We start from the raw sequence: 24,244 nt of genomic DNA, 5'->3' as shown, positions 1-24,244 counted from the left end.
TCAGTATGCGAGGAGGTAGGTCATCCAGCGCTCTTGTGTCCAGGAGTGAAATCAAAGGCTTGTGGTCTGTTCTGATCACAAAGTCCAACCCTAGCAGGTAAGTCTGGAAATGCTCACAGGCCCATGTAGCAGCAAGCGCCTCCTCAATCTGAGCGTATCTATGCTCTGTCTCTGTCATGATGTGTGAAATGAAGGCCATGGGCCTCCATTCACCTGACTGTTACATTTGGGAAAAGACTCCACCCAGTCCATGTGAGGATGCATCTGCAGATGCTTGTCAGGACAGTGAGTGAACTTAGTTCTGTTTTCAAGCTTCTCAAACCCTGTGTGCTGTCACATATCCAGTCATTGTCAGCTTTCAGGAGGTCCCTGGTGGGTTTTGTCAGTTCTGCAATGTTTGGAGAGAACTTGCCGACGTAGTTCACCATGAAGAGTTGAATATCTGCAATGTCTTTGGGCACTGGCATCTCAGTCATGGCTTTGATTTAGCCTTTCTAAAGGTGTCATGAAGGTGTCGTGTGGGTCTTTGTGTAGGGAGAGCTGCCAGAACCCTGCTAGCGTCTAGCTTGGAGAAAACTGTTGCTCCTGACAGTTTGGCCATCATCTCATCCACTGCGGGTAGGATGTGTTTTCCCTACACACATTCTCATTCAGATGTGTCATATCTACACTTTTTTCAACAGGGGTAGTGGGACACCACAAGGCACCGACAAGGCAAAGGGTGTGGCTGACTCTTTCAACTTTGTCTTGTACTCCCCCTGCAGTTTCCCTTCTCCTGTGAACACTCTGGGATACAGTTCTCTGCTGTTAGGTGTATGGCATTCACTGGTTTGAGTAGCTGCAGGTCTTGTATAGTAGGTCAATCTAGAAGTGGGATAACCAGGCCTGGTATGACAAACACTGGGTGTTTCACTGTTTTGCCCATGTGCTCTAAATTGCCATTGAATTGTCCACACTACTGTATCAGTGAGTTTCTTGGTCCACACAGGTTCTTTGTCACTCCATCACCCTGTTTAGAGAAGATACTGCCTGGGATGGCTGCCCCCGCTGCTCCAGTCTGGCTTGAATGTTCATCTGTTGACCTTTCACGTTTACATTCTGTCACCAAACATCAACTGAATCCATAGAGTGTATTTGTCCAAAAATAATATCTTATATTCTCTCGGTGACATCATGGATTTCATCTAATCCCTGGCTTACACACAGCTCAGCTGCGAAATGTCCTTTCTTGTTGCGTTTTCTACACTCTTCCTGTCGTGCAGGGCAACTGTACAATGAGTGTGGCTGTGGCTTACCTCATCTTCCACCTCCCTGTGGTTTGATTGACAGTTCCATTCCATATCTGTACAATCTTCCCTGGATGCTGTTGGCCCTTTGTTTGGAATCTCATTGCATCCATGTTTGCCTCTTTCATGTCTGAGCTACCAGTGCTACGTAGTGTTGTCTGCTGTTTCTTGATTTCCTCCTTATTTTGTAATGGCTTTTGTGAGAGTCAACTCTAACTCTCGTTGTTGTCTCTCTGACAGCCCGTGATCCATAATGCCTACTACCAGTCCATCTCTGACCAGGTCATTGTCACCAAACTGACATTTTGTGTGCACTACGTCATCACGTCAGTTTGATGGAAACACAACTGATGGGAAAATGCACATATTTTCTTTGTGGATTTTAGAATACTCGCATGAAAATCTGTAGCCAGTTGGATAAGACCTACCTATAGATTACAATGTGTTTGCACACAAAATTATTCTCAAAAGCATCTCTGACTTTCATGTAGTTCTTCTTGATCCAAATCAGTCAGGTTTCAAGACTAGTCATTCAACTGAGACTGCTCTCCTCTGTATCACGGAGGCGCTCCGCACTGCTAAAGCTAACTCTCTCTCCTCTGCTCTCATCCTTCTAGACCTATCGGCTGCCTTCGATACTGTGAACCATCAGATCCTCCTCTCCACCCTCTCCGAGTTGGGCATCTCCGGCGCGGCCCACGCTTGGATTGCGTCCTACCTGACAGGTCGCTCCTACCAGGTGGCGTGGCGAGAATCTGTCTCCTCACCACGCGCTCTCACCACTGGTGTCCCCCAGGGCTCTGTTCTAGGCCCTCTCCTATTCTCGCTATACACCAAGTCACTTGGCTCAGTCATAACCTCACATGGTCTCTCCTATCATTGCTATGCAGACGACACACAATTAATCTTCTCCTTTCCCCCTTCTGATGACCAGGTGGCGAATCGCATCTCTGCATGTCTGGCAGACATATCAGTGTGGATGACGGATCACCACCTCAAGCTGAACCTCGGCAAGACGGAGCTGCTCTTCCTCCCGGGGAAGGACTGCCCGTTCCATGATCTCGCCATCACGGTTGACAATTCCATTGTGTCCTCCTCCCAGAGCGCTAAGAACCTTGGCGTGATCCTGGACAACACCCTGTCGTTCTCAACTAACATCAAGGCGGTGGCCCGTTCCTGTAGGTTCATGCTCTACAACATCCGCAGAGTACGACCCTGCCTCACACAGGAAGCGGCGCAGGTCCTAATCCAGGCACTTGTCATCTCCCGTCTGGATTACTGCAACTCGCTGTTGGCTGGGCTCCCTGCCTGTGCCATTAAACCCCTACAACTCATCCAGAACGCCGCAGCCCGTCTGGTGTTCAACCTTCCCAAGTTCTCTCACGTCACCCCGCTCCTCCGCTCTCTCCACTGGCTTCCAGTTGAAGCTCGCATCCGCTACAAGACCATGGTGCTTGCCTACGGAGCTGTGAGGGGAACGGCACCTCAGTACCTCCAGGCTCTGATCAGGCCCTACACCCAAACAAGGGCACTGCGTTCATCCACCTCTGGCCTGCTCGCCTCCCTACCACTGAGGAAGTACAGTTCCCGCTCAGCCCAGTCAAAACTGTTCGCTGCTCTGGCCCCCAATGGTGGAACAAACTCCCTCACGACGCCAGGACAGCGGAGTCAATCACCACCTTCCGGAGACACCTGAAACCCCACCTCTTTAAGGAATACCTAGGATAGGATAAGTAATCCTTCTCACCCCCCTTTAAGATTTAGATGCACTATTGTAAAGTGACTGTTCTACTGGATGTCATAAGGTGAATGCACCAATTTGTAAGTCGCTCTGGATAAGAGCGTCTGCTAAATGACTTAAATGTAATGTAAATGTAAATGTAAGGCTAACATGGAGAGAACATCTGCTTTATCCCCCATTGTGTACACTACTAAGTTGACTTGGTATTCTTCAGATCTTTCATTTAAGCTTGCTGCAATACGAAATCTTTCAAACCTCTGGATCCAATTGGGCCAGATACCAAAGTCTGGGAAGTTAACGTTTTCCGGTGGGCTGATTGAAAACAGTGAGTCTGCCATCTTTACCTTTTTCCAGGCTAACTTGTTGAGTTGCTAGCCTATCTGTTGTTGTCAGCTGCTCCTCTCTGCCTCTGCGTGGCTCGCTCAGTCACTCTGAGTGAGAGGGAATGGACACGTATTTTGTTTCCTTTATCTTCTGAAATCTGTAATTAATGTGTAATGAGTCTTACTTAGTTTGCTTTCTTTCATTGACTATGAACATGAAAGAAAAACTTTTTAATTGTTTTTTTAAATAGCCAACGCAAGATTTCCTGGGGGGGTAATAAGGAATATTGGCTTTGTGAACTTCAACCCCAAAGGTGTGTAAACAACATATTTTATAACTTCAGCAGCTGTTTGTCTAAAGAAACTTAATGACGTAACAGTTTTGCTCATCTTCAAAATAAAAGTCTGACTTCAGAGTTCTTGGGTTTTTCTGATTTTCAAAAAATGTGCCTCAAACTCCCTTTGAACATTGGAGATCAATCACCACCTTCCGGAGACACCTGAAACCCCACCTCTTTAAGGAATACCTAGGATAGGATAAGTAATCCCTCTCACCCCCCCCCCCCCTTAAGTTTTAGATGCACTATTGTAAAGTGACTGTTCCACTGGATGTCATAGGGTGAATGCACCAATTTGTAAGTCGCTCTGGATAAGAGCGTCTGCTAAATGACTTAAATGTAAATGTAATGTAAATGGAGATAAGAAGTATGTTTAAAAATATATATAATGCTCAGAACCTTTCAATGCTGTGCCATAAAATACTTTCTTAATCACTCAGATTGCTTTACGAAGATTCACTTTCATCATCTATGAGCTTGCATGGTATCTGACAAGAAGCTGGGAGATATCAGGATTGTGTGGAAAGCACTTGCCTGCATTCAACAGTACAGTTTCCATATCTTTTGGCGTCTCCTTTGCAATGTCATTGATGAGTTGCGGGAACTGTGACTCCTGTCCTTTGGCTGACTGCTGCCTTCTCAACAATACGTTGCAAATATCATGCCTGAGTTTTTCTCTCCCCTTTATGCAGGCTCCAATCAGCATGTCCGTAGTCAGAACTAGATTGATTATGCCAGCTTTTGACACTTCGTTTGATCTTAAGTACATTCAAACTATGCTTGGGTAGATAAACCTCAAAGCTTCAACGTTTCTAGAACCTTTATCAGCACAACAGATCAACAGTCTGGAGAGTACTTCAAATGTATTCTCAACTTTCCAGGAGTCAAATACTCGGTTGTGTTGAAGGTCAAGAAACTTTTCACAAAGAGACTGAAAGTGTTTCACTCTTTGAGTACACATTTAAGAGGACCAAAACAGCAAAAAGTTGAGCACTTTTCTGCTCAATGTTTCAGCTCTTTAAGGTTTTTCTGACAATAGCCTCAACATATTCTTCTGAAACGTTCTCCAATAGGATCCTGTAACCATAGAATGTCTTCCATGCATTCTTGTAGGTGGTCCTGATTTTTTTTTTTTTTTTGCAATAAGTCCTCTCCCTTGCTGCAAGTTTACTAAAAATTACAACAGTTTCTACTGTTTCTGTAACATATGTTGTCTTGGTCTGTATTTGAGATTAATTTCTCATGCAATTGAGAATAATTACTTTTGAGTGCTTTATGTTGTTTCAAAAGTCAACAGCTCGACTACTTGTTGGGCAACTTCAGTGGGGACTGCAGTTGTGTCTTTCAGAACAGTACAATGGAATTTGTCTCTCAGTTCCCACAGCATATGTTTGGCTAATGTGGTTCTCCCACACCCTGGCTCATGCAATAGGTTGAGGAACACACAAGGCCTTTTCAAAGAAAGCAGACCTGGGATAATGGTGTCCTTGATATAATTGAACTTGTCCCGTTTAATAAATGGCATCTTTCCAGGCTGCTCATAAAAATGGAAGTTCCACCATTCCACCTGTCATGACGTGGCCCTTTCTGGGTGTAGATCGTGGCTTCCCCCTCTCTCACTCTCTCCTACACACAGGTTATGTTATCTCAGGCCATAAATTCCTGGGGGAGACTTTTACACCTAATTATTGTAAAAAAAATGAATGAGTAAAGATGAAACTATTTGTGAAATTATGCAGTTTCCTCCAACACATTGGTGCGGCTGGCTTCCCGGGTTGAATGCGCGCTGTGTTAAGAAGCAGTGCGGCTTGGTTGGGTTGTGTTTCGGAGGACGCATGGCTTTCGACCTTCGTCTCTCCCGAGCCCGTATGGGAGTTGTAGCGATGAGACAAGACAGTAACTACTAACAATTGGATACCACGAAATTGGGGAGAAAACGGGGTAAGAAAATGTAAAAAATAAATGTAAACCTGGGATTCGAATACCGACAACAGCAGAAATGGAATGAGACTGACATGAGGTAAAGAATAATTACTTAATAGAAGACATTGATCAGATATTACAATATCTGAAGAGTTATATACGGAAAATTCTAATTTTGCAATCTGAAGATTTTCCATGGTGCCCCGACTTCCTAGTTATTTCAATTTACATGATTAGTTTAATCACGTAAGAATAATTACAGAGAAATTATTTGATAAAATAACTGTCTTCACCTTTAATGATGCCAAAGACACAACACACCATTCCACCTTGCCCCCTTTATAAAAGTTATCCTATAGTGAGTTTGTCTTTCCTCCCTCACACTGGTTCACACACAGAATGTCCAGGGTGTCCAGGCGGCTCTCAACTTTCCTTTCTAGGAGCACCTCGCTTCCTCCCAAACCAAGCAAGAAACGTCTGGACGTCAGAATACAGAATACAGACTGAGGACAGTTCCGCTGATCTCAGCCAAACTGAGCTCATATACACATCTTCTTTCAATGTCGATTCTGTAGGCCTCATTCAGACTCAGGTCCTTCCAACAAGTGAATGTATTTTGATTTTCAAACAAACATGTGATTTGTTGTACACAGAGTCTGTCCTGGAACATAAGGAAGGTCTCAAACAAAGGGTTGAAACGGTCACTCACAGAAGACAACAAAAGAAAGAAATTCCTTTTCTGGCAGTACATCCTCACTGCACAGGAGTGAAACCACATCTTGCACAGAGGCTTTCTTCTCATTTCGCCATTCATCTACAGTTGAGGATGTTTCTCTATTGACCCCCACCCCCCCATTGCAGAAAACCCAACTGGTATTTATTGAGATTTTTTGTTTGCTAATGAGGTCCTCCACTGTGTCTGGGATTCTATATTGTTTTGGTAAGTGCACATTTGTTTTCATCTTATCAAAGACACAGTGCAGTCCCTTTTTAGTTGACTCTGGGTCAAAGTCCAACACAGCAGTTGGTTTCAGCTCAGGAAGAAATCCCATTCATTCCAGTTGAGATGGTGAGATTTGTTGGTTACTTTTTCTTGCCACTGTAGTTGTATGTGAACCCTTTGGAAATACCTGAATTTCTGCATAGATTGGTCATAAAATTTGATCTGATCTTCATCTAGTTCACAGCAATATACAAACACAGTCTGATTAAACTAATAACACACAAACAATTATACATTTTCATGTCTTTATTGAACACACCATGTAAACATTCACAGTGCAGGGTGGGAAAAGTATGTGAACCCTTGGATTTAACAACTGGTTGACCCTTCTTTGGCAGCAATAACCTCAACCAAGTGTTTTCTGCAGTTGCGGAACAGACCTGCACAACGGCCAGGAGGCAGAAAAGCAACCCACAAACCATGATGCTCCATCCATCATACTTTACAATTGGGATGAGGTTTTGTTGTTGGTGTGCTGTGCCTTTTTTTCTCCACACATAGTGTTGTGTGTTCCTTCCAAACAACTCAACTGTAGTTTAATCTGTCCACAGAATATTTTGCCAGTAGCGCTGTGGAACATCCAGGTGCACGGTTTGATTTGTCTAATCTTAGCAATTTCTTCTTAGCTAGCTACATAGCCGTCTTTGTATCAAAGATAATTGCGTAATTATCGTATTTTGTCGTCCTAACGTAGTCTTCACTGCTATTTGCCCAGCAGCTAGCCAGCTAGCAAACGTCCACCGAATAGCAGCACTGTAGAAACTATTACACTCAACTGAACGACTTGATTAGTGTAGTGTTAGCTAACTACATAGCTGTCTTTGCTGTCTTCGTATCCAAGATAATTGTATAGTTTAGAGTGTGTAGTCTTAGAGTGATTATCTTAATTTACCGAGGTTAGCTAGCCAGCTATTTGTCGTCCTTAACGTAGGAGACACTGCTAGCTAGCCAACAGCTAGCCAACGTCTACCGAATAGAACTCAACAACCCGGTCGCATTCCGCTTTGCTCCACAGGTAGTATCATATTTTTCATTTCATTTCATTACAGTACAACGGTTTGATTTGTTTGATCGTAGCTAGCTACATAGCTAGCTACATAGCCGTCTTTGTATCAAAGATAATTGTGTAGTCTAGAGCGACTTTCTAGGTTAGCTAGCCAGCTATTGTCGTTCTTTTAACGCAACGTAACGTAAACAACACTGCTAGCTAGCCAGCTAGCCCCCGAATAGCAGCACTGTAGAAACTATTACACTCAACGGAACGGCTTGATTAGTGTAGTGTCAACAACGCAGCCACTGCCAGCTAGCCTACAAAGTCAACAACGCAGCCACTGCCAGCTAGCCTACTTCAGCAGTACTGTATCATTTTAATCATTTTAGTCAATAAGATTCTTGCTACGTAAGCTTAACTTTCTGAACATTCGAGATGTGTAGTCCACTTGTCATTCCAATCTCTTTTGCATTAGCGTAGCCTCTTCTGTAGCATGTCAACTATGTGTCTGTCTATCCCTGTTCTCTCCTCTCTGCACAGACCATACAAACGCTCCACACCGCGTGGCCGCGGCCACCCTAATCTGGTGGTCCCAGCGCGCACGACCCACGTGGAGTTCCAGGTCTCCGGTAGCCTCTGGAACTGCCGATCTGCGGCCAACAAAGCAGAGTTCATCTCAGCCTATGCCTCCCTCCAGTCCCTCAACTTCTTGGCACTGACGGAAACATGGATCACCACAGATAACACTGCTACTCCCACTGCTCTCTCTTCGTCTGCCCACGTGTTCTCGCACACCCCGAGAGCTTCTGGTCAGCGGGGTGGTGGCACCGGGATCCTCATCTCTCCCAAGTGGTCATTCTCTCTTTCTCCCCCTTACCCATCTGTCTATCGCCTCCTTTGAATTCCATGCTATCACAGTTACCAGCCCTTTCAAGCTTAACATCCTTATCATTTATCGCCCTCCAGGTTCCCTCGGAGAGTTCATCAATGAGCTTGATGCCTTAATAAGCTCCTTTCCTGAGGACGGCTCACCTCTCACAGTCCTGGGCGACTTTAACCTCCCCACGTCTACCTTTGACTCATTCCTCTCTGCCTCCTTCTTTCCACTCCTCTCCTCTTTTGACCTCACCCTCTCACCTTCCCCCCCTACTCACAAGGCAGGCAATACGCTCGACCTCATCTTTACTAGATGCTGTTCTTCCACTAACCTCATTGCAACTCCCCTCCAAGTCTCCGACCACTACCTTGTATCCTTTTCTCTCTCGCTCTCATCCAACACTTCCCACACTGCCCCTAATCGGATGGTATCGCGCCGTCCCAACCTTCTCTCTCTCTCCCCCGCTACTCTCTCCTCTTCCATCCTATCATCTCTTCCCTCTGCTCAAACCTTCTCCAACCTATCTCCTGATTCTGCCTCCTCAACCCTCCTCTCCTCCCTTTCTGCATCCTTTGACTCTCTATGCCCCCTATCCTCCAGGCCGGCTCGGTCCTCCCCCTCCCGCTCCGTGGCTCGACGACTCATTGCGAGCTCACAGAAAAGGGCTCCGGGCAGCCGAGCGGAAATGGAGGAAAACTCGCCTCCCTGCGGACCTGGCATCCTTTCACTCCCTCCTCTCTACATTTTCCTCTTCTGTCTCTGCTGCTAAAGCCACTTTCTACCACTCTAAATTCCAAGCATCTGCCTCTAACCCTAGGAAGCTCTTTGCCACCTTCTCCTCCCTCCTGAATCCTCCTCCCCCTCCCCCCCTCCTCCCTCTCTGCAGATGACTTCGTCAACCATTTTGAAAAGAAGGTCGACGACATCCGATCCTCGTATGCTAAATCAAATGACACCGCTGGTTCTGCTCACACTGCCCTACCCTGTGCTTTGACCTCTTTCTCCCCTCTCTCTCCAGATGAAATCTCGCGTCTTGTGACGGCCGGCCGCCCAACAACCTGCCCGCTTGACCCCATCCCCTCCTCTCTTCTCCCTTCCGTCTTCAAGAGAGCGAGAGTTGCACCCCTTCTGAAAAAACCTACACTCGATCCCTCCGATGTCAACAACTACAGACCAGTATCCCTTCTTTCTTTTTTCTCCAAAACTCTTGAACGTGCCGTCCTTGGCCAGCTCTCCCGCTATCTCTCTCTGAATGACCTTCTTGATCCAAATCAGTCAGGTTTCAAGACTAGTCATTCAACTGAGACTGCTCTTCTCTGTATCACGGAGGCGCTCCGCACTGCTAAAGCTAACTCTCTCTCCCCTGCTCTCATCCTTCTAGACCTATCGGCTGCCTTCGATACTGTGAACCATCAGATCCTCCTCTCCATCCTCTCCGAGTTGTGCATCTCCGGCGCGGCCCACGCTTGGATTGCGTCCTACCTGACAGGTCGCTCCTACCAGGTGGCGTGGCGAGAATCTGTCTCCTCACCACGCGCTCTCACCACTGGTGTCCCCCAGGGCTCTGTTCTAGGCCCTCTCCTATTCTCGCTATACACCAAGTCACTTGGCTCTGTCATAACCTCATATGGTCTCTCCTATCATTGCTATGCAGACGACACACAATTAATCTTCTCCTTTCCCCCTTCTGATGACCAGGTGGCGAATCGCATCTCTGCATGTCTGGCAGACATATCAGTGTGGATGACGGATCACCACCTCAAGCTGAACCTCGGCAAGACGGAGCTGCTCTTCCTCCCTGGGAAGGACTGCCCGTTCCATGATCTCGCCATCACGGTTGACAACTCCATTGTTGTCACCTAGTCTGACACTATGTCAACCTCAATCACATATTTTTCAGATAATGTCATGTTGGGGTTGAGAACCTCAATGAACCACGGTGTCTTGATGCATTTCTTGGCTGCTTCTTTATGTTTATGATCAAAATGTTTCTCAATGGCAAGAGGCAGGCTTTTCACAAAAGACTCTTTGTCCTGGACACTCACTCCCAAAACTTGCCCCTGGCAGAAATCCGGCTCGTTACCTACACCAAAATGTATGGTGCCATTTGTGCAGCTGTTCATACAGGCTTCCGTGAAATGAATAACCTCACCAGGGAACTTTGTAATTTTCTCCTCTTTAGTTACTTTATCTTTGTTGGTGAAGGCTTTATATTCATGGCAGGGCGCTATTAAGTTCAACGCATCTGACTGTCACATTCAGGACAAAGCTAGACTTGGATCTGTAGGCATCGTGATGTCAATGAAAAGGACACGTCATGCATTATCTTAGAGTCTTATCAGTGCTTGAAGAATGGTGCCCCTCTGTTTTATAAGTTCCTTTGTCTTTTGAATAGACTTATTGCAAGACCTAACTTATTACCCAATTGAATAAATTCCAATTTTTCAAAATCCAGAAGGCAATACCCAGTAATATAATTTTCATCCAAAATATCTGCATGTGCAGAGTCTATGTTAACCTCCAGAGCCCACTGTTTTAGAATGCTATTAATTGACTACAGCTCAGCGTGCAACACCATAGTGTCAAAGCTCATCAATAAGCTAAGGACCCCGGGATTAAACACTTCCCTCTGCAACTGGATCCTGGACATCCTGATGGGCCGCACCCAGGTGGCAAGGGTAGTTAACAACACATCCGCCACACTGAACCTCAACACAGGGGCCCCTCAGGGGTGGGTGCTCAGCCCCTCCTGTGCTCCCTGTTCACTCATGACTGCACGGCCAGGCACGACTCCAACACCATCATTACATTTGCAGATGACACAACAGTGGTAGGCCTGATCACCGACAACAACGAGACAGCCTATAGGGAGGAGGTCAGAGACCTGACCGGGTGGTGCCAGAACAACAACCTCTCCCTAAACATGATCAAGACAAAGGAGCTGATTGTGGAATAGAGGAAAAAGAGGACCGAGCACGCCCCCATTCTCATCGACAGCGGTGTAGGTTGAGCAGGTTGAGAGCTTCAAGTTTCTTGGTGTCCACATCACCAACAAACTATCATGGTCAAAGCACACCAAGACAGTTGTGAAGAGGGCACGACAAATCCTATTCCCCTTCAGGAGACTGAAAAGATTTGGCATGGGTCCTCAGATCCTCAAAAGGTTTTACAGTTGCATCACCGAGAGCATCCTGACTGATTGCATCACTGCCTGGTATGGCAACTGCTCGGCCTCTTGCCGCAAGGCACTACAGAGTGTGGTGCGTACGGCCCAGTACATCACTGGGGCCAAGCTTCCTGCCATCCAGGACCTCTATACCAAGCGGTGTCAGAGGAAGGCCCTAAAAATTGTCAAAGACTCCAGCCACCCAGTCACTGTTCTCCTTGCTACCGCACGGCAAGCGGTACCGGATTGCCAAGTCTAGGTCCAAGACTAGACTTGGACAGCATCTACCCCCAAGCCATAAGACTCCTGAACATTAAATCAAATGGCTACTCAGACTATTCGCATTGCCCCCTCCCCTCTCCACACCACTGCCACTCTCTGTTGTCATCTATGCATATTCACTTTAATTAACTCTACCTACATGCACATACTACCTCAACTAACCGGTGCCCCCGCACATTGACTCTGTACCTGCACCCCCCTGTATATATTGTTATTTTTTACTACTGCTCTTTAATTACTTGTTACTTTTATTCTTGTCCATATATTTTTTAACTGCACTGTCGGCTCGTAAAGGAAGCATTTCACTGTAAGGTCTACCTACACCTGTTGTATTCAGCATTTCACTGTAAGGTCTACCTACACCTGTTGTATTCAGCATTTCACTGTAAGGTCTACCTACACCTGTTGTATTCAGCATTTCACTGTAAGGTCTACCTACACCTGTTGTATTCAGCATTTCACTGTAAGGTCTACCTACACCTGTTGTATTCAGCATTTCACTGTAAGGTCTACCTACACCTGTTGTATTCAGCATTTCACTGTAAGGTCTACCTACACCTGTTGTATTCAGCATTTCACTGTAAGGTCTACCTACACCTGTTGTATTCAGCATTTCACTGTAAGGTCTACATACACCTGTTGTATTCAGCATTTCACTGTGAGGTCTACCTACACCTGTTGTATTCAGCATTTCACTGTGAGGTCTACCTACACCTGTTGTATTCAGCATTTCACTGTAAGGTCTACCTACACCTGTTGTATTCAGCATTTCACTGTAAGGTCTACCTACACCTGTTGTATTCAGCATTTCACTGTAAGGTCTACCTACACCTGTTGTATTCAGCATTTCACTGTAAGGTCTACCTACACCTGTTGTATTCGGCGCATGTGACTCATACAATTTGATTTGATTTACATGATCTTTATTCCATTCCTTCACATCCTGTGGTTTTTCAAGCTGACCAGCTGGAATTTCTTCCTTTTTAATCTAAGAGAATAGATATTCAATGTTATGTTTTAAATTCCTTGATGTTTACATTTTTCAATTGTAGACTGATCTGAAATGAATATGATAAACATTTTCAAGAATAATGAAGTCAAATTAATTATAAGAGTGTAGGATAAATATGTGACAAATACCTTTGATGCACTCTGTTTGGCCATGTTGAAATTCCTTCACTTCTGATCATTGATTGTCTTTACTTAGGAGTCAAAGTGATCGAAGTGTATTGTGCTGAAGAACAGAGATGTTGCAGTTAGTTTCATCCTAATAAATTGTTTATACAGTATTCTGATTCTCAGCACAGCTGCAGGGGCCCTATTGTTGTCAGAGGTATCACTTTACATTAAAGTTACTCTTGTACCTGTGTAGTAACAATGTCATGAATAAAATGTCTGAATGAAATGTTTAATTGCTAATTGGCAACCCATCCCTTATGGGATTAATTGACACAAACAAACATTACAACAATTCAGTATGGTAGTTAAATGATGATTCTTCTTCCGGTATTCTCGGCATTGTGCATCGCATAAAGAGTAAAAAACAAACAAATAAGGTAAAAATCAATACATAATAGCAAATTACATCACTAGAGCAGTGAAATAATATACATACATACTACATATATATACACATACATACACTACCATTCAAAAGTTTGAGGTCACTTAGAAATGTCCTTGTTTTTGAAAGAAACACATTTTTTGCCCATTAAAATAAAATTGATCAGAAATACAGTGTAGACATTGTTAATGTTGTGAATGACTATTGTAGCTGTAATAGGCTGATTTTTAATGGAATATCTACATAGGCGTACAGAGGCCCATTATCAGCAACCATCACTCCTGTGTTCCAATGGCACGTTGTGTTAGCTAATCCAAGTTTATAATTTTAAAAGGCTAATTGATCATTAGAATAGCATAGTGTATTCGACTGAATGATTAGCTAATAAATATTTGAGAAATTATGAATAATAAGCATATGCTTTTACCTGATAGTAGACTACTAATGATAATATAACAACTTCAAATACCGAGCTAGGTTAAATTAGCTAAATTGAGGGAATTCAGCAGAGTTCTCTGAGACATTTTTTTAAAACTCATTGAAACTCTGAAAATAAATACATGGACAAATGTTACCAAACATGATAATAATAGGCCTGCATTACAGTAGGCAGCTAATTGTCAACGCTAGCTAGCCAATGGGAGCGTAGTAGAACGCTGGGGGCGTGGTTTTGTCTCAACTGCGTTGGGAAAAACAAGTACACCATTCGTACATTCATTATGGGGGTTGACTTGACTACCATGGGGGGCTTGACTTGACTTCCAAGGGGGCTTGACTTGACTTCCAAGGGGGCTTGACTTGACTACCATGGGGGCTTGACTTGACTTCCAAGGGGGCTTGACTTGACGACCATGGGGGGCTTGACTTGACTTCCAAGGGGGCTTGACTTGACTTCCAAGGGGGCTTGACTTGACTTCCAAGAGGGGCTTGACTTGACTTCCAAGGGGGCTTGACTTGACTTCCAAGAGGGGCTTGACTTCCAAGAGGGGCTTGACTTGACTTCCAAGGGGGCTTGACTTGACTTCCAAGGGGTTTGACTTGACTTCCAAGGGGGCTTGACTTGACTTCCAAGGGGGCTTGACTTGACTACCATGGGGGCTTGACTTGACTTCCAAGGGGGCTTGACTTGACGACCATGGGGGCTTGACTTGACTTCCAAGAGGGGCTTGACTTCCAAGAGGGGCTTGACTTGACTTCCAAGGGGGCTTGACTTGACTTCCAAGGGGGTTTGACTTGACTTCCAAGGGGGCTTGACTTGACTTCCAAGGGGGCTTGACTTGACTACCATGGGGGGCTTGACTTGACTTCCAAGGGGGCTTGACTTGACTTCCAAGAGGGCTTGACCTGACTTCCAAGGGGGCTTGACTTGACTTCCAAGAGGGCTTGACTTGACTTCCAAGAGGGGCTTGACTTGACTTCCAAGGGGGCTTGACTTGACTTCCAAGGGGGCTTGACTTGACTTCCAAGGGGGCTTGACTTGACTTCCAAGAGGGGCTTGACTTGACTTCCAAGGGGGCTTGACTTGACTTCCAAGAGGTGCTTGACTTGACTTCCAAGAGGGGCTTGACTTGACTTGACCAAGGGGGCTTGACTTGACTTCCAAGGGGGCTTGACTTGACTTCCAAGGGGGCTTGACTTGACTTCCAAGTGGGGCTTGACTTGACTTCCAAGAAGGGCTTGACTTGACTTCCAAGGGGGCTTGACTTGACTTCCAAGGGGGCTTGACTTGACTTCCAAGAGGGGCTTGACTTGACTTCCAAGGGGGCTTGACTTGACTTCCAAGAGGGGCTTGACTTGACTTCCAAGAGGGGCTTGACTTGACTTCCAAGGGGGCTTGACTTGACTTCCAAGGGGGCTTGACTTGACTTCCAAGGGGGCTTGACTTGACTTCCAAGGGGGACTTGACTTGACTTCCAAGGGGGTTTGACTTGACTTCAAAGTGGGGCTTGACTTGACTTCCAAGAGGGGCTTGACTTGACTACCATGGGGGCTTGACTTGACTTCCAAGAGGGGATTGACTTGACTACCATGGGGGCTTGACTTGACTTCCAAGGGGGCTTGACTTGACTTCAAAGGGGGCTTGACTTGACTTCCAAGAGGGGCTTGACTTGACTTCCAAGGGGACTTGACTTGACTTCCAAGAGGGGCTTGACTTGACTTCCAAGGGGGCTTGACTTGACTTCCAAGAGGGGCTTGACTTGACTTCCAAGAGGGGCTTGACTTGACTTCCAAGGGGGCTTGACTTGACTTCCAAGAGGGGCTTGACTTGACTTCCAAGGGGGCTTGACTTGACTTCCAAGAGGGGCTTGACTTGACTTCCAAGAGGGGCTTGACTTGACTTCCAAGGGGGCTTGACTTCCAAGGGGGCTTGACTTGACTTCCAAGTGGGGCTTGACTTGACTTCCAAGAGGGGCTTGACTTGACTTCCATGGGGGCTTGACTTGACTTCCAAGGGGGCTTGACTTGACTTCCAAGGGGGCTTGACTTGACTTCCAAGTGGGGCTTGACTACCATGGGGGGCTTGACTTGACTACAATGGGGGGCTTGACTTGACTTCCAAGGGGGGCTTGACTTGACTACCATGGGGGGCTTGACTTGACTTCCAAGGGGGGCTTGACTTGACTACGATGGGGGGCTTGACTTGACTTCCAAGGGGGGCTTGACTTGACTACCATGCAGAAAAAAAAGATAAGAGGTTGAGTGATGTCCATGACTTACATCAAGGGAAACTGAAGATAACTCAAATATACACCACAATAGATGAGCAGTACAAGAAAGTCAGTCAAGCTGATTTAAAAGGAACAAATGCAAACAGAATAATCTGTATTTACCTGTTCATCCTGCATATCAGGACACAAGCTGCCACGCCTGCATTTGATTGAAACCAAGAAGAGACATGTCACGTGATGCATTTTTGCTCAGGTGCTTGATAGCAATTCAAGGTGTGTACTGTTGACTATTAATCCCTCTCCAACAAGTCAAATTCAGTGTGCTAAATGTTACATACTCTGACCATGTTCTTGTAACAGCAATTCCCCTACCCATCTTAATAATATTATCTATGTTTTCTGACCATGATAAAGCTGTGTCTAGTATATTCGTGTTTTTTTTCGCGTGCTCTACATGTGTTCTATTCATCAACAAATTCAACTGGGGATCAACCTACTCAGACACCATTCTTAGTTCTGTTAACCAGAGCGACACAGGGGAACCCAAGAGCAGACTCAGAAACGGGGATGAATGAACCAAAACATTTATTGTTACACAGGGAGATATGGAGTGCAGATCCGGGGAAGCTCAGATGAGTTGCAGAAAAACCAGATGTGGAGACTGAGGTTGGAGTTAGCTGAGTAGAACAGGGTAAACAGGTCCTGAGGGGAATCCGTGGTAGTGGTCTCCAACCACCCAATCACACAGAGAGGGAGAGAGAGAGTGTGTACAGGGTGAGTAACTGCAGTCAAGAACACACCGGATGAACACCAGAGGGCGTAGCAGGAGCAGATGTGACAAGTTTACTGTTCAGTACATCTGTTAGCTCATTACATTCTGATGCTGCGCTATACATTGTAGAGTCATCAGCATACATGACCACTCTTGCTTTGTTCATTACTGAATGCAAATCATTAGTAAAGATAGAGTAGAGAAGTGGGCCTAGGCAACTTCCTTGAGGAACACCACAGTGTATATCTTAAATGTTTGAAAAGCTACCATCAAAGAACACTTTTTGCCTTCTCCTGGATAGTTAGTTAGTGGATAGTTAATGGATAGTTAGATAGATAGTTTTAGATAGATAGTTTTCTATCCAGGATAGATAGTTAGATAGATAGTTTTCTATCCAGGATAGAATTGCAGATTTAAAACCATAACATTTGAGTTTACCAAGTAACAGTTCATGATCAATCACATCAAAAGCAGCACTTAAATCTAGCAACACTGCACCATCTTACTTCCTGTCATTCATACTCTTTAACCAATCATCTGTCATTTGTGCTAAGGCCGTACTCGTAGAATGCTCTTCTTTGTATGGATGCTGGAAACCCGTTATCAGACCATTACATGAGAAATAGTCCTTGATTTGTACAGATATAAAAAAAAAAATTTTTACTTAACAGTCAGCAGGCTTATAGGATAATTATTAGGACCAGTGAGTGTAGCTTTTTTATCCTTAGGTAGTGGAATAACCTTTGACTCTTTCCAGACTTCTGGGCACACATCAAGCACTCATTCAAAATGTGAGAGATTGGGGTAGATATTTGGTTAGGTGTAACTCTAAGCAATTTGGCATTGTATTGTCTGCCATCACCAGCCTCTCTCTTCATCTTCCTCCCCAGGGCTGGTTCCATCCCCTACTACCATTGTGGTCTTGAGCAAGACATTTTACCCCTAAACTGCTACCAAGGTAATGCTGTAAGACTTGTATTTACTTAGAAAACTGCTTATTAATGATGTGGAATAAATGTGTTTTGATGGTTATGAATAATACTGCAACACTATAAAGGTGTTGTGACTGTTTCATAACGGTGTTCTGTAGGCCTATACAACAAAGTTAGGACAGCTTTGTAGCTTAAATGTAGCTATTTTATTTTAAAAAATAAAGGTTTTGTGACATGATGTATACATGTTTTTGTAGTATACAGTAGTTGCATAAGTAGATTGTAATAAGAGTATAGGTACTCACATGTTTTCTCTGGAATGATGGTAACTAAATCTGGATCTGTGTGTGGGTGTGATTTGTTGCCTCTGCTGTGTCTGTTTGTTATGTCAATATTATTGTTGGTCCTCCAATTAATACAATAGAATGATCATCATAAACAATCGAGAGCATCCTGGTGGGCTGTATCGAGAGCATCCTGGTGGGCTGTATCGAGAGCATCCTGGCAGGCTGTATCGAGCCCACAACCGTAAGGCTCTCCAGAGGGTAGTGAGGTCTGCACAACGCATCACCGGGGGCAAACTACCTGCCCTCCAGGACACCTACACCACCCGATGTTACAGGAAGGCCATAAAGATCATCAAGTACAATAACCACGCGAGCCACTGCCTGTTCAACCCGCTATCATCCAGAAGGCGAGGTCAGTACAGGTGCATCAAAGCCGGGACCGAGAGACTGAAAAACAGCTTCTATCTCACGGCCATCAGACTGTTAAACAGTCAACACTAACATTGAGTGGCTGCTGCCAACACACTGACACTGACTCAACTCCAGCCACTTTAATAATGGGAATTGATGGGAAATGATGTAAAATATATCACTAGCCACTTTAAACAATGCTACCCAATATAATGTTTACATACCCTACATTATCCATCTCATATGTACACGTATATACTGTACTCTATATCATCTACTGCATCTTTATGTAATACATGTATCACTAGCCACTTTAACTATGCCACTTTGTTTACATACTCATCTCATATGTATATACTGTACTCGATACCATCTACTGCATCTTGCCTATGCTGCTCTGTACCATCACTCATTCATATATCTTTATGTACATATTCTTTATCCCCTTACACTTGTGTGTATAAGACAGTCATTTTGGAATTGTTAGTTAGATTACTTGTTGGTTATTACTGCATTGTCGGAACTAGAAGCACAAGCATTTCGCTACACTCGCATTAACATCTGCTAACCATGTGTATGTGACAAACAAAATTTGATTTGATTTGAACAAAACACTACATGTACAAATAATACTTTGCTATAAAATTTGATTCCACATAAACCATAAAATCTACAAGGAGAGAGTGCTCGTTTTCTAATTGTATTTATTCCACAGTACAGAGACAATGATACAGCGAGCTCTCACCCTCGAAGGTTCAAAGTGAGCTATGAACCAGAGGAGAGAGAGAGCGAGCAGTGAGGGATCTGCATACAGATCTGATGTTGGAGGTGTTTCAAATATGTGCCACTTCAAGTACATAAGTATACTTCTTACGGCCTTGCCTAATAATGCTGATAATGATTTTTTGTTTTTCTGTAAAAGAAAACCATGATAAACTGTCAAATATAAAAACTATCTGAAACCATTTGAAATTCAGACCTGCTACAAAGGGAAATGGATGAGATTGTAAGAGGTACAGAACACTATTTCATTTATGTACATGCCTTCAAATTCAAATATGCATTATATGATTACTATTCTACCTTTATGTCCAATAAACTGCATATAATCAAAATATAATGAAATTATTGCCACCTCAACCAGTATATGTTACCCCTATATATCTATATATTTAGAGTGATAGTATGTGCCATTAGTGTATTGTACTAATACTGTACAAAACATTCCCAATCTGTTAATGGATATAATCATGTTAGGCTTGTGTACATTTTATATAATTAATACTTGAGTAAATGACATACATGTTATGTATGTACTGTATTGTAGCTAAATATATTGGTCCCACTTTACAGCATATTAAGTATTCAGAAATCTATGTATTTACGTGGTAGCTACATAAGCATCTTATTAATAAGATTTCAGCCCCATACAGTAGAACATGTCCTGGACATGGTGTACACTGACCTTTAATAGGAGTACATGCAAGACTGCTACTAAAGTGGCAATAATTGTAATATTCTCAAATATAAACAGTCATTTTTTCTGACATACATTTCTATTTCAAGACATACTGTACGGTTAAGTGGTTAACATAACTGATATATACATACTGTATACAGTATTGAAGGGCTAACCCAGTCTGAATGATGAACACCACCTAATACAATTCAAATAGCGGATGGAGTTTCACGTTCACATGTTCACATTCAACCACTTCTTCATTCTGACTAAAAAATATACCTTCACACACGATAGGAAGCAATACAGTATTCTGTCAAAGACTTTGTAAAATGGTCCGGTTTGAAAAATAGTTTTGTTTGCACTATAAAATCGTAACAGTTATCCTTTGTAAAGGGACAGTAGAAGTGTGAAGGGGCTGGACAGTAGAACTAGATGTTGTCTATGTTGTCTATGCTCGTGCATGTTAGATACAATATATAGATTGTCTCTGCTGTGGTCTCTGACTGTCTGTGTCTGCTTGTGGTTCTGCGACTGGAACAATAATAATATTGCACTGACTGTTGGTCCTCCTATTCTCAACTAGATCATCATCATAAACAAAACGCTATTCACCTGAAAGATCCATAATATTAAGTAACCGCATGAGTTATGGATATAAATACCTCTCAACCATTATATTCCTACATATACAGTATCATTTTGACCTTATCTACACTGACAGACAGACATCCATGGCTCCTGTACAGTCTGGGCTCTCCAGCTCTGTAGCAGGAGGACATTCCACTAGCTCATCATCACCAACCCACAGGCCAGAGGGGGACAGTATGGCTGTATCTAAAACCTCACAGTGCCTTCCAGCCAATCAGCTACAGCTCTAGTCTACATCCTTGGTTAAAATCGTAGTTCACTGCAGAACCAAATTCCAACCGTTTTTTTTTAAAGACCTCAAAAGTGGCCTTAGGTAACTAGAACTACCGTACACAACAAATGGACTTGACATTAGACTAGATTATTCTTTTTTTGGTCTGATCAATGTCTGACAAAAACTATTGCTTTAATCACATGAACAATCCTCACCTAAGCCAATCAGCATTCAGTATTAGACCCACCCGTTGTATAACAGATAGCAATAAATCAAACCTTCCATTTAGGTTGACAATACAAGGGTGTTTTATTGTCACATACATAGGGAGGCAGGTAGTTTAGTGATTAGAGTGTTGGGCCAGTAAACAAAAGGATGCTGGATTGAATCCCTGAGCGGACAAGGTAAAAATCTGTCTTTGTGCCCCTGATCAAGGTAGTTAACCCACTGTTCCCCGGGTGCTGAAGACATGGATGTCAATTATGGCAGCCTTTCGCACCTCTCTGATTCAGAGGAGTTGGGTTAATGCGGAAGCTATATGTTCAGTTAGACAACTGACTAGGTATCCCTACATCCCACCACATTGGTCAAATCAGTTGTTTTATAAGGGATTTCTTTCACTTTGTCAGCCTGGGTTATTAAAACCAGCAAACAGCTTGGCTACCTGCCACCCTACTGTAGTTGACAATAGTGTCCCTAGAATCAAAGCAACATGCTAGACTTCACAAGCGCTCAAGTCATAAGTGAAACCATAACCACATCCTATATCAGCAATTATGTCCTTTACATAGATATGGACAATATGTGGGATTAAAACAAATCTACAAATTCATAGATTTACATCTGTAAAATACAGTATATAACAGCACAGCCTTTTAGTTAAAGCTACACCGCCATGATCTCAATGCAACAAGCTCCAACTCATCTCACCGTACACAGCACAAAGGAAAGGTTGGATACAGCCTGGTACATTATCTTTCCACACCAAACCAACAACTGTCTTGTTCTTGGCACATTTACTTACATTATTAAGTAATCCTGACATTTATCAAATGTACACTAGTGTAAGTCCTGTAGCACACAGACCCTGCAATAATGAATAGTTATTATATCATGCACTACAAAGGTAACAATATGTAGCTACATGAGGTGGTAACTAGATTCTCCGCCATAAACTAGTGCTAAGAACAACGAGGTTGAACAGGTTGAGATACTGCAGCCGTTAAGAGAGAGATTGGTGTTTTGGCCCTGCGTTGGCTTTGTGTGATTAGTAATGGGAATATATTTGAAGTGGAGGATAAAGGAACACTCTCTCATATCAATATCTAACCAGTAGGAGCCAGACAACAGGACAATATGATAGAAAAGGGTGCAACCCTACTACTGCTTCTCTGTTAGGTGTTCATCTTTCATTTTGTGTACAGGTTGCTATAGATTTAGTCAAAGCATCAGTGGTATTTGCTAAGGAATAACATTGTATATTCTCTGGTACTTCAGATAATTAATCACAGTTGGAAACAACTTGGTATCAGCAGGCGTCTATCATGAGGTATTACTACCAGGTAAACTAAAACAGGATAGGGGAACTGTAAAATAAAGTGTAATCAAAGCATGTCTTTATCCAGACTGAAATGTAGTAATGTCTAATGAATAGCATTCATCCCATCCCTCAAGAAGGAAAGAGCTCAGACTCCTCAGAGTATCATAGGGAAGTCCAGTGGTCACTGAATTGTGTGTAATGACAAATGTTGAGCGCTAGGGGGCGCCGCATGATGGACTGAATGACTACCAACAGCATCATGCTTATGGAAAACAGAGTGGGAGAGTGCCTACCACTGGTGGCTCAAAGGTATTGCAAGCAGATGGTCTGGTAAAGGGATTGTTGCTGTTATCTGTCTGAGGAAATGTGTCACTAATGTCTTCTGTTATATCAAAGCCAAGCCTTGTTAAGTTCAGTCCTGGGTTCCTTCAGAGTCTGACTCATAAACATGTCGTTGGTGTTTAAGGCCTGGGACAGCCCACAGGCCAAACTGAGATACATGGTACTGGTACTGTAGCTACTCTGTTATTGACTTAAAAGGACTGGAGCGGAGCCAACGTTGACAGTATAAATCACTGTGTAGTACCACACTGGAAACAGTAGAGGAAAATAGAGACTAGAGGGAAATTCTACACCTCATCCATAACCTTGCCCCTCCCTCCCTTTTTGCCTTGCATCTCTCTCTGTATCTACCCTCTTTCCATGTATCCTTCTCCCTCTTTCTTCTCCTCTTCCCTCAATCTTTCTTTAGGGTAATGGTGCTTCTTTGTTGACAGAATCTCAGCGAAGATAAAGGGATAAAATCAGAAGTGAAGTTGTTGGCTTGTTGCCATGGCTACAAACTGACCACCCTGACCTCCAGGTCACCATTGACACTTCTTTTGATGGCTCCACTGTCTGGGCCTGTCCTGAGCTGGGGTGGTTGTGAATCCCCATTGCCCTTTAGATGCAGAGAGTAAATTCAACCATTCCTCGGACCAGGGTGGGCCTTCCAGGCCCCAAGGGGGCAACGATTAAGGCTTACGATAGTTTGTTTAAATGTTTCGTTTTTCCTTACAGTTATTTTCGTGGACAAGATAGGTAATATAAATGTCTTGACTGTGAGACTCTCATCATAACGTAGAAACGTCTTTAGAAAATGTACATCAAAGTTAGAGCAACACCCATCTTTCTGGCTTTATATCCATTTCCCCAGAGACCCTCTCTGCCCTTTTCCCTCTCTTTCCATCCCTCTGTTAACCCTATCCCTCCCCTTTCATCCCATCATTTTCTTTATCTCTCTCTCTCACCATATTTCCTCCTCTCTCCATCTCTCTCTCAGGGCCAGTCCAGAGATGTTGCTCATGTCCCGTCAGGCAGGGTCCCCTCCCCCTGTAGCCCAGTCTGGTGAGCCCTACTTAGGGCTGAGTAACCCTCCTGACTCCTCCTTGGTGCTCCCGGTGCGGCCCCAACACCCAGCTGCTATACTCATACTCCTCTGGGTCCCCGCTGCTTTCTCCCTCTCCACCTCGCATTGGCTGAGCGTGCGTTCCGTACGTCCTGGTTGGCCAGAGGAGCTAGAAACCACCCCCCCAGTTGGGTTGATTGAGCGCAGGATGTGGTTGCGCTTGCGGAGGTAGTCCCCACCGGCCGCGCCCAGTCCAAAGCTGCCCTTACGGAGGACGATACGGGCACTGGCGGTCTTGGCAGGACGAGACCTCTGACTGTACTCCAGCTGGGAGAGATGAGACGCATAGCCATCTGGGATGAACTGAGAGAGATCAGATAGACAGAAGGGGAAGGAATGGATGAGAGATCAGATCAATCACCTTATGT

General features: G+C 44.1%; 1 protein-coding gene across 1 annotated transcript in view; it reads right to left on the bottom strand.

Moving 5' to 3' along the window:
• Positions 1 to 19,252: 19,252 nt before the first annotated feature.
• LOC123999533 (membrane-associated phosphatidylinositol transfer protein 2-like) overlaps positions 19,253 to 24,244 on the bottom strand; it is a 100,172-nt gene continuing 95,180 nt past the window's right edge. The window contains 1 exon segment of the mRNA XM_046305415.1: positions 19,253 to 24,179. Within this exon segment, the coding sequence (XP_046161371.1) occupies positions 23,823 to 24,179 (357 nt within the window). The 3' untranslated portion in view covers positions 19,253 to 23,822.

Source organism: Oncorhynchus gorbuscha, linkage group LG16 (genome assembly GCF_021184085.1).
Source record: "Oncorhynchus gorbuscha isolate QuinsamMale2020 ecotype Even-year linkage group LG16, OgorEven_v1.0, whole genome shotgun sequence".
Classification (NCBI taxonomy): domain Eukaryota; kingdom Metazoa; phylum Chordata; class Actinopteri; order Salmoniformes; family Salmonidae; genus Oncorhynchus; species Oncorhynchus gorbuscha.
The sequence above is the reverse complement of the archived record's forward strand: the minus strand, read 5'-3'. Positions and strand labels throughout refer to the sequence as shown.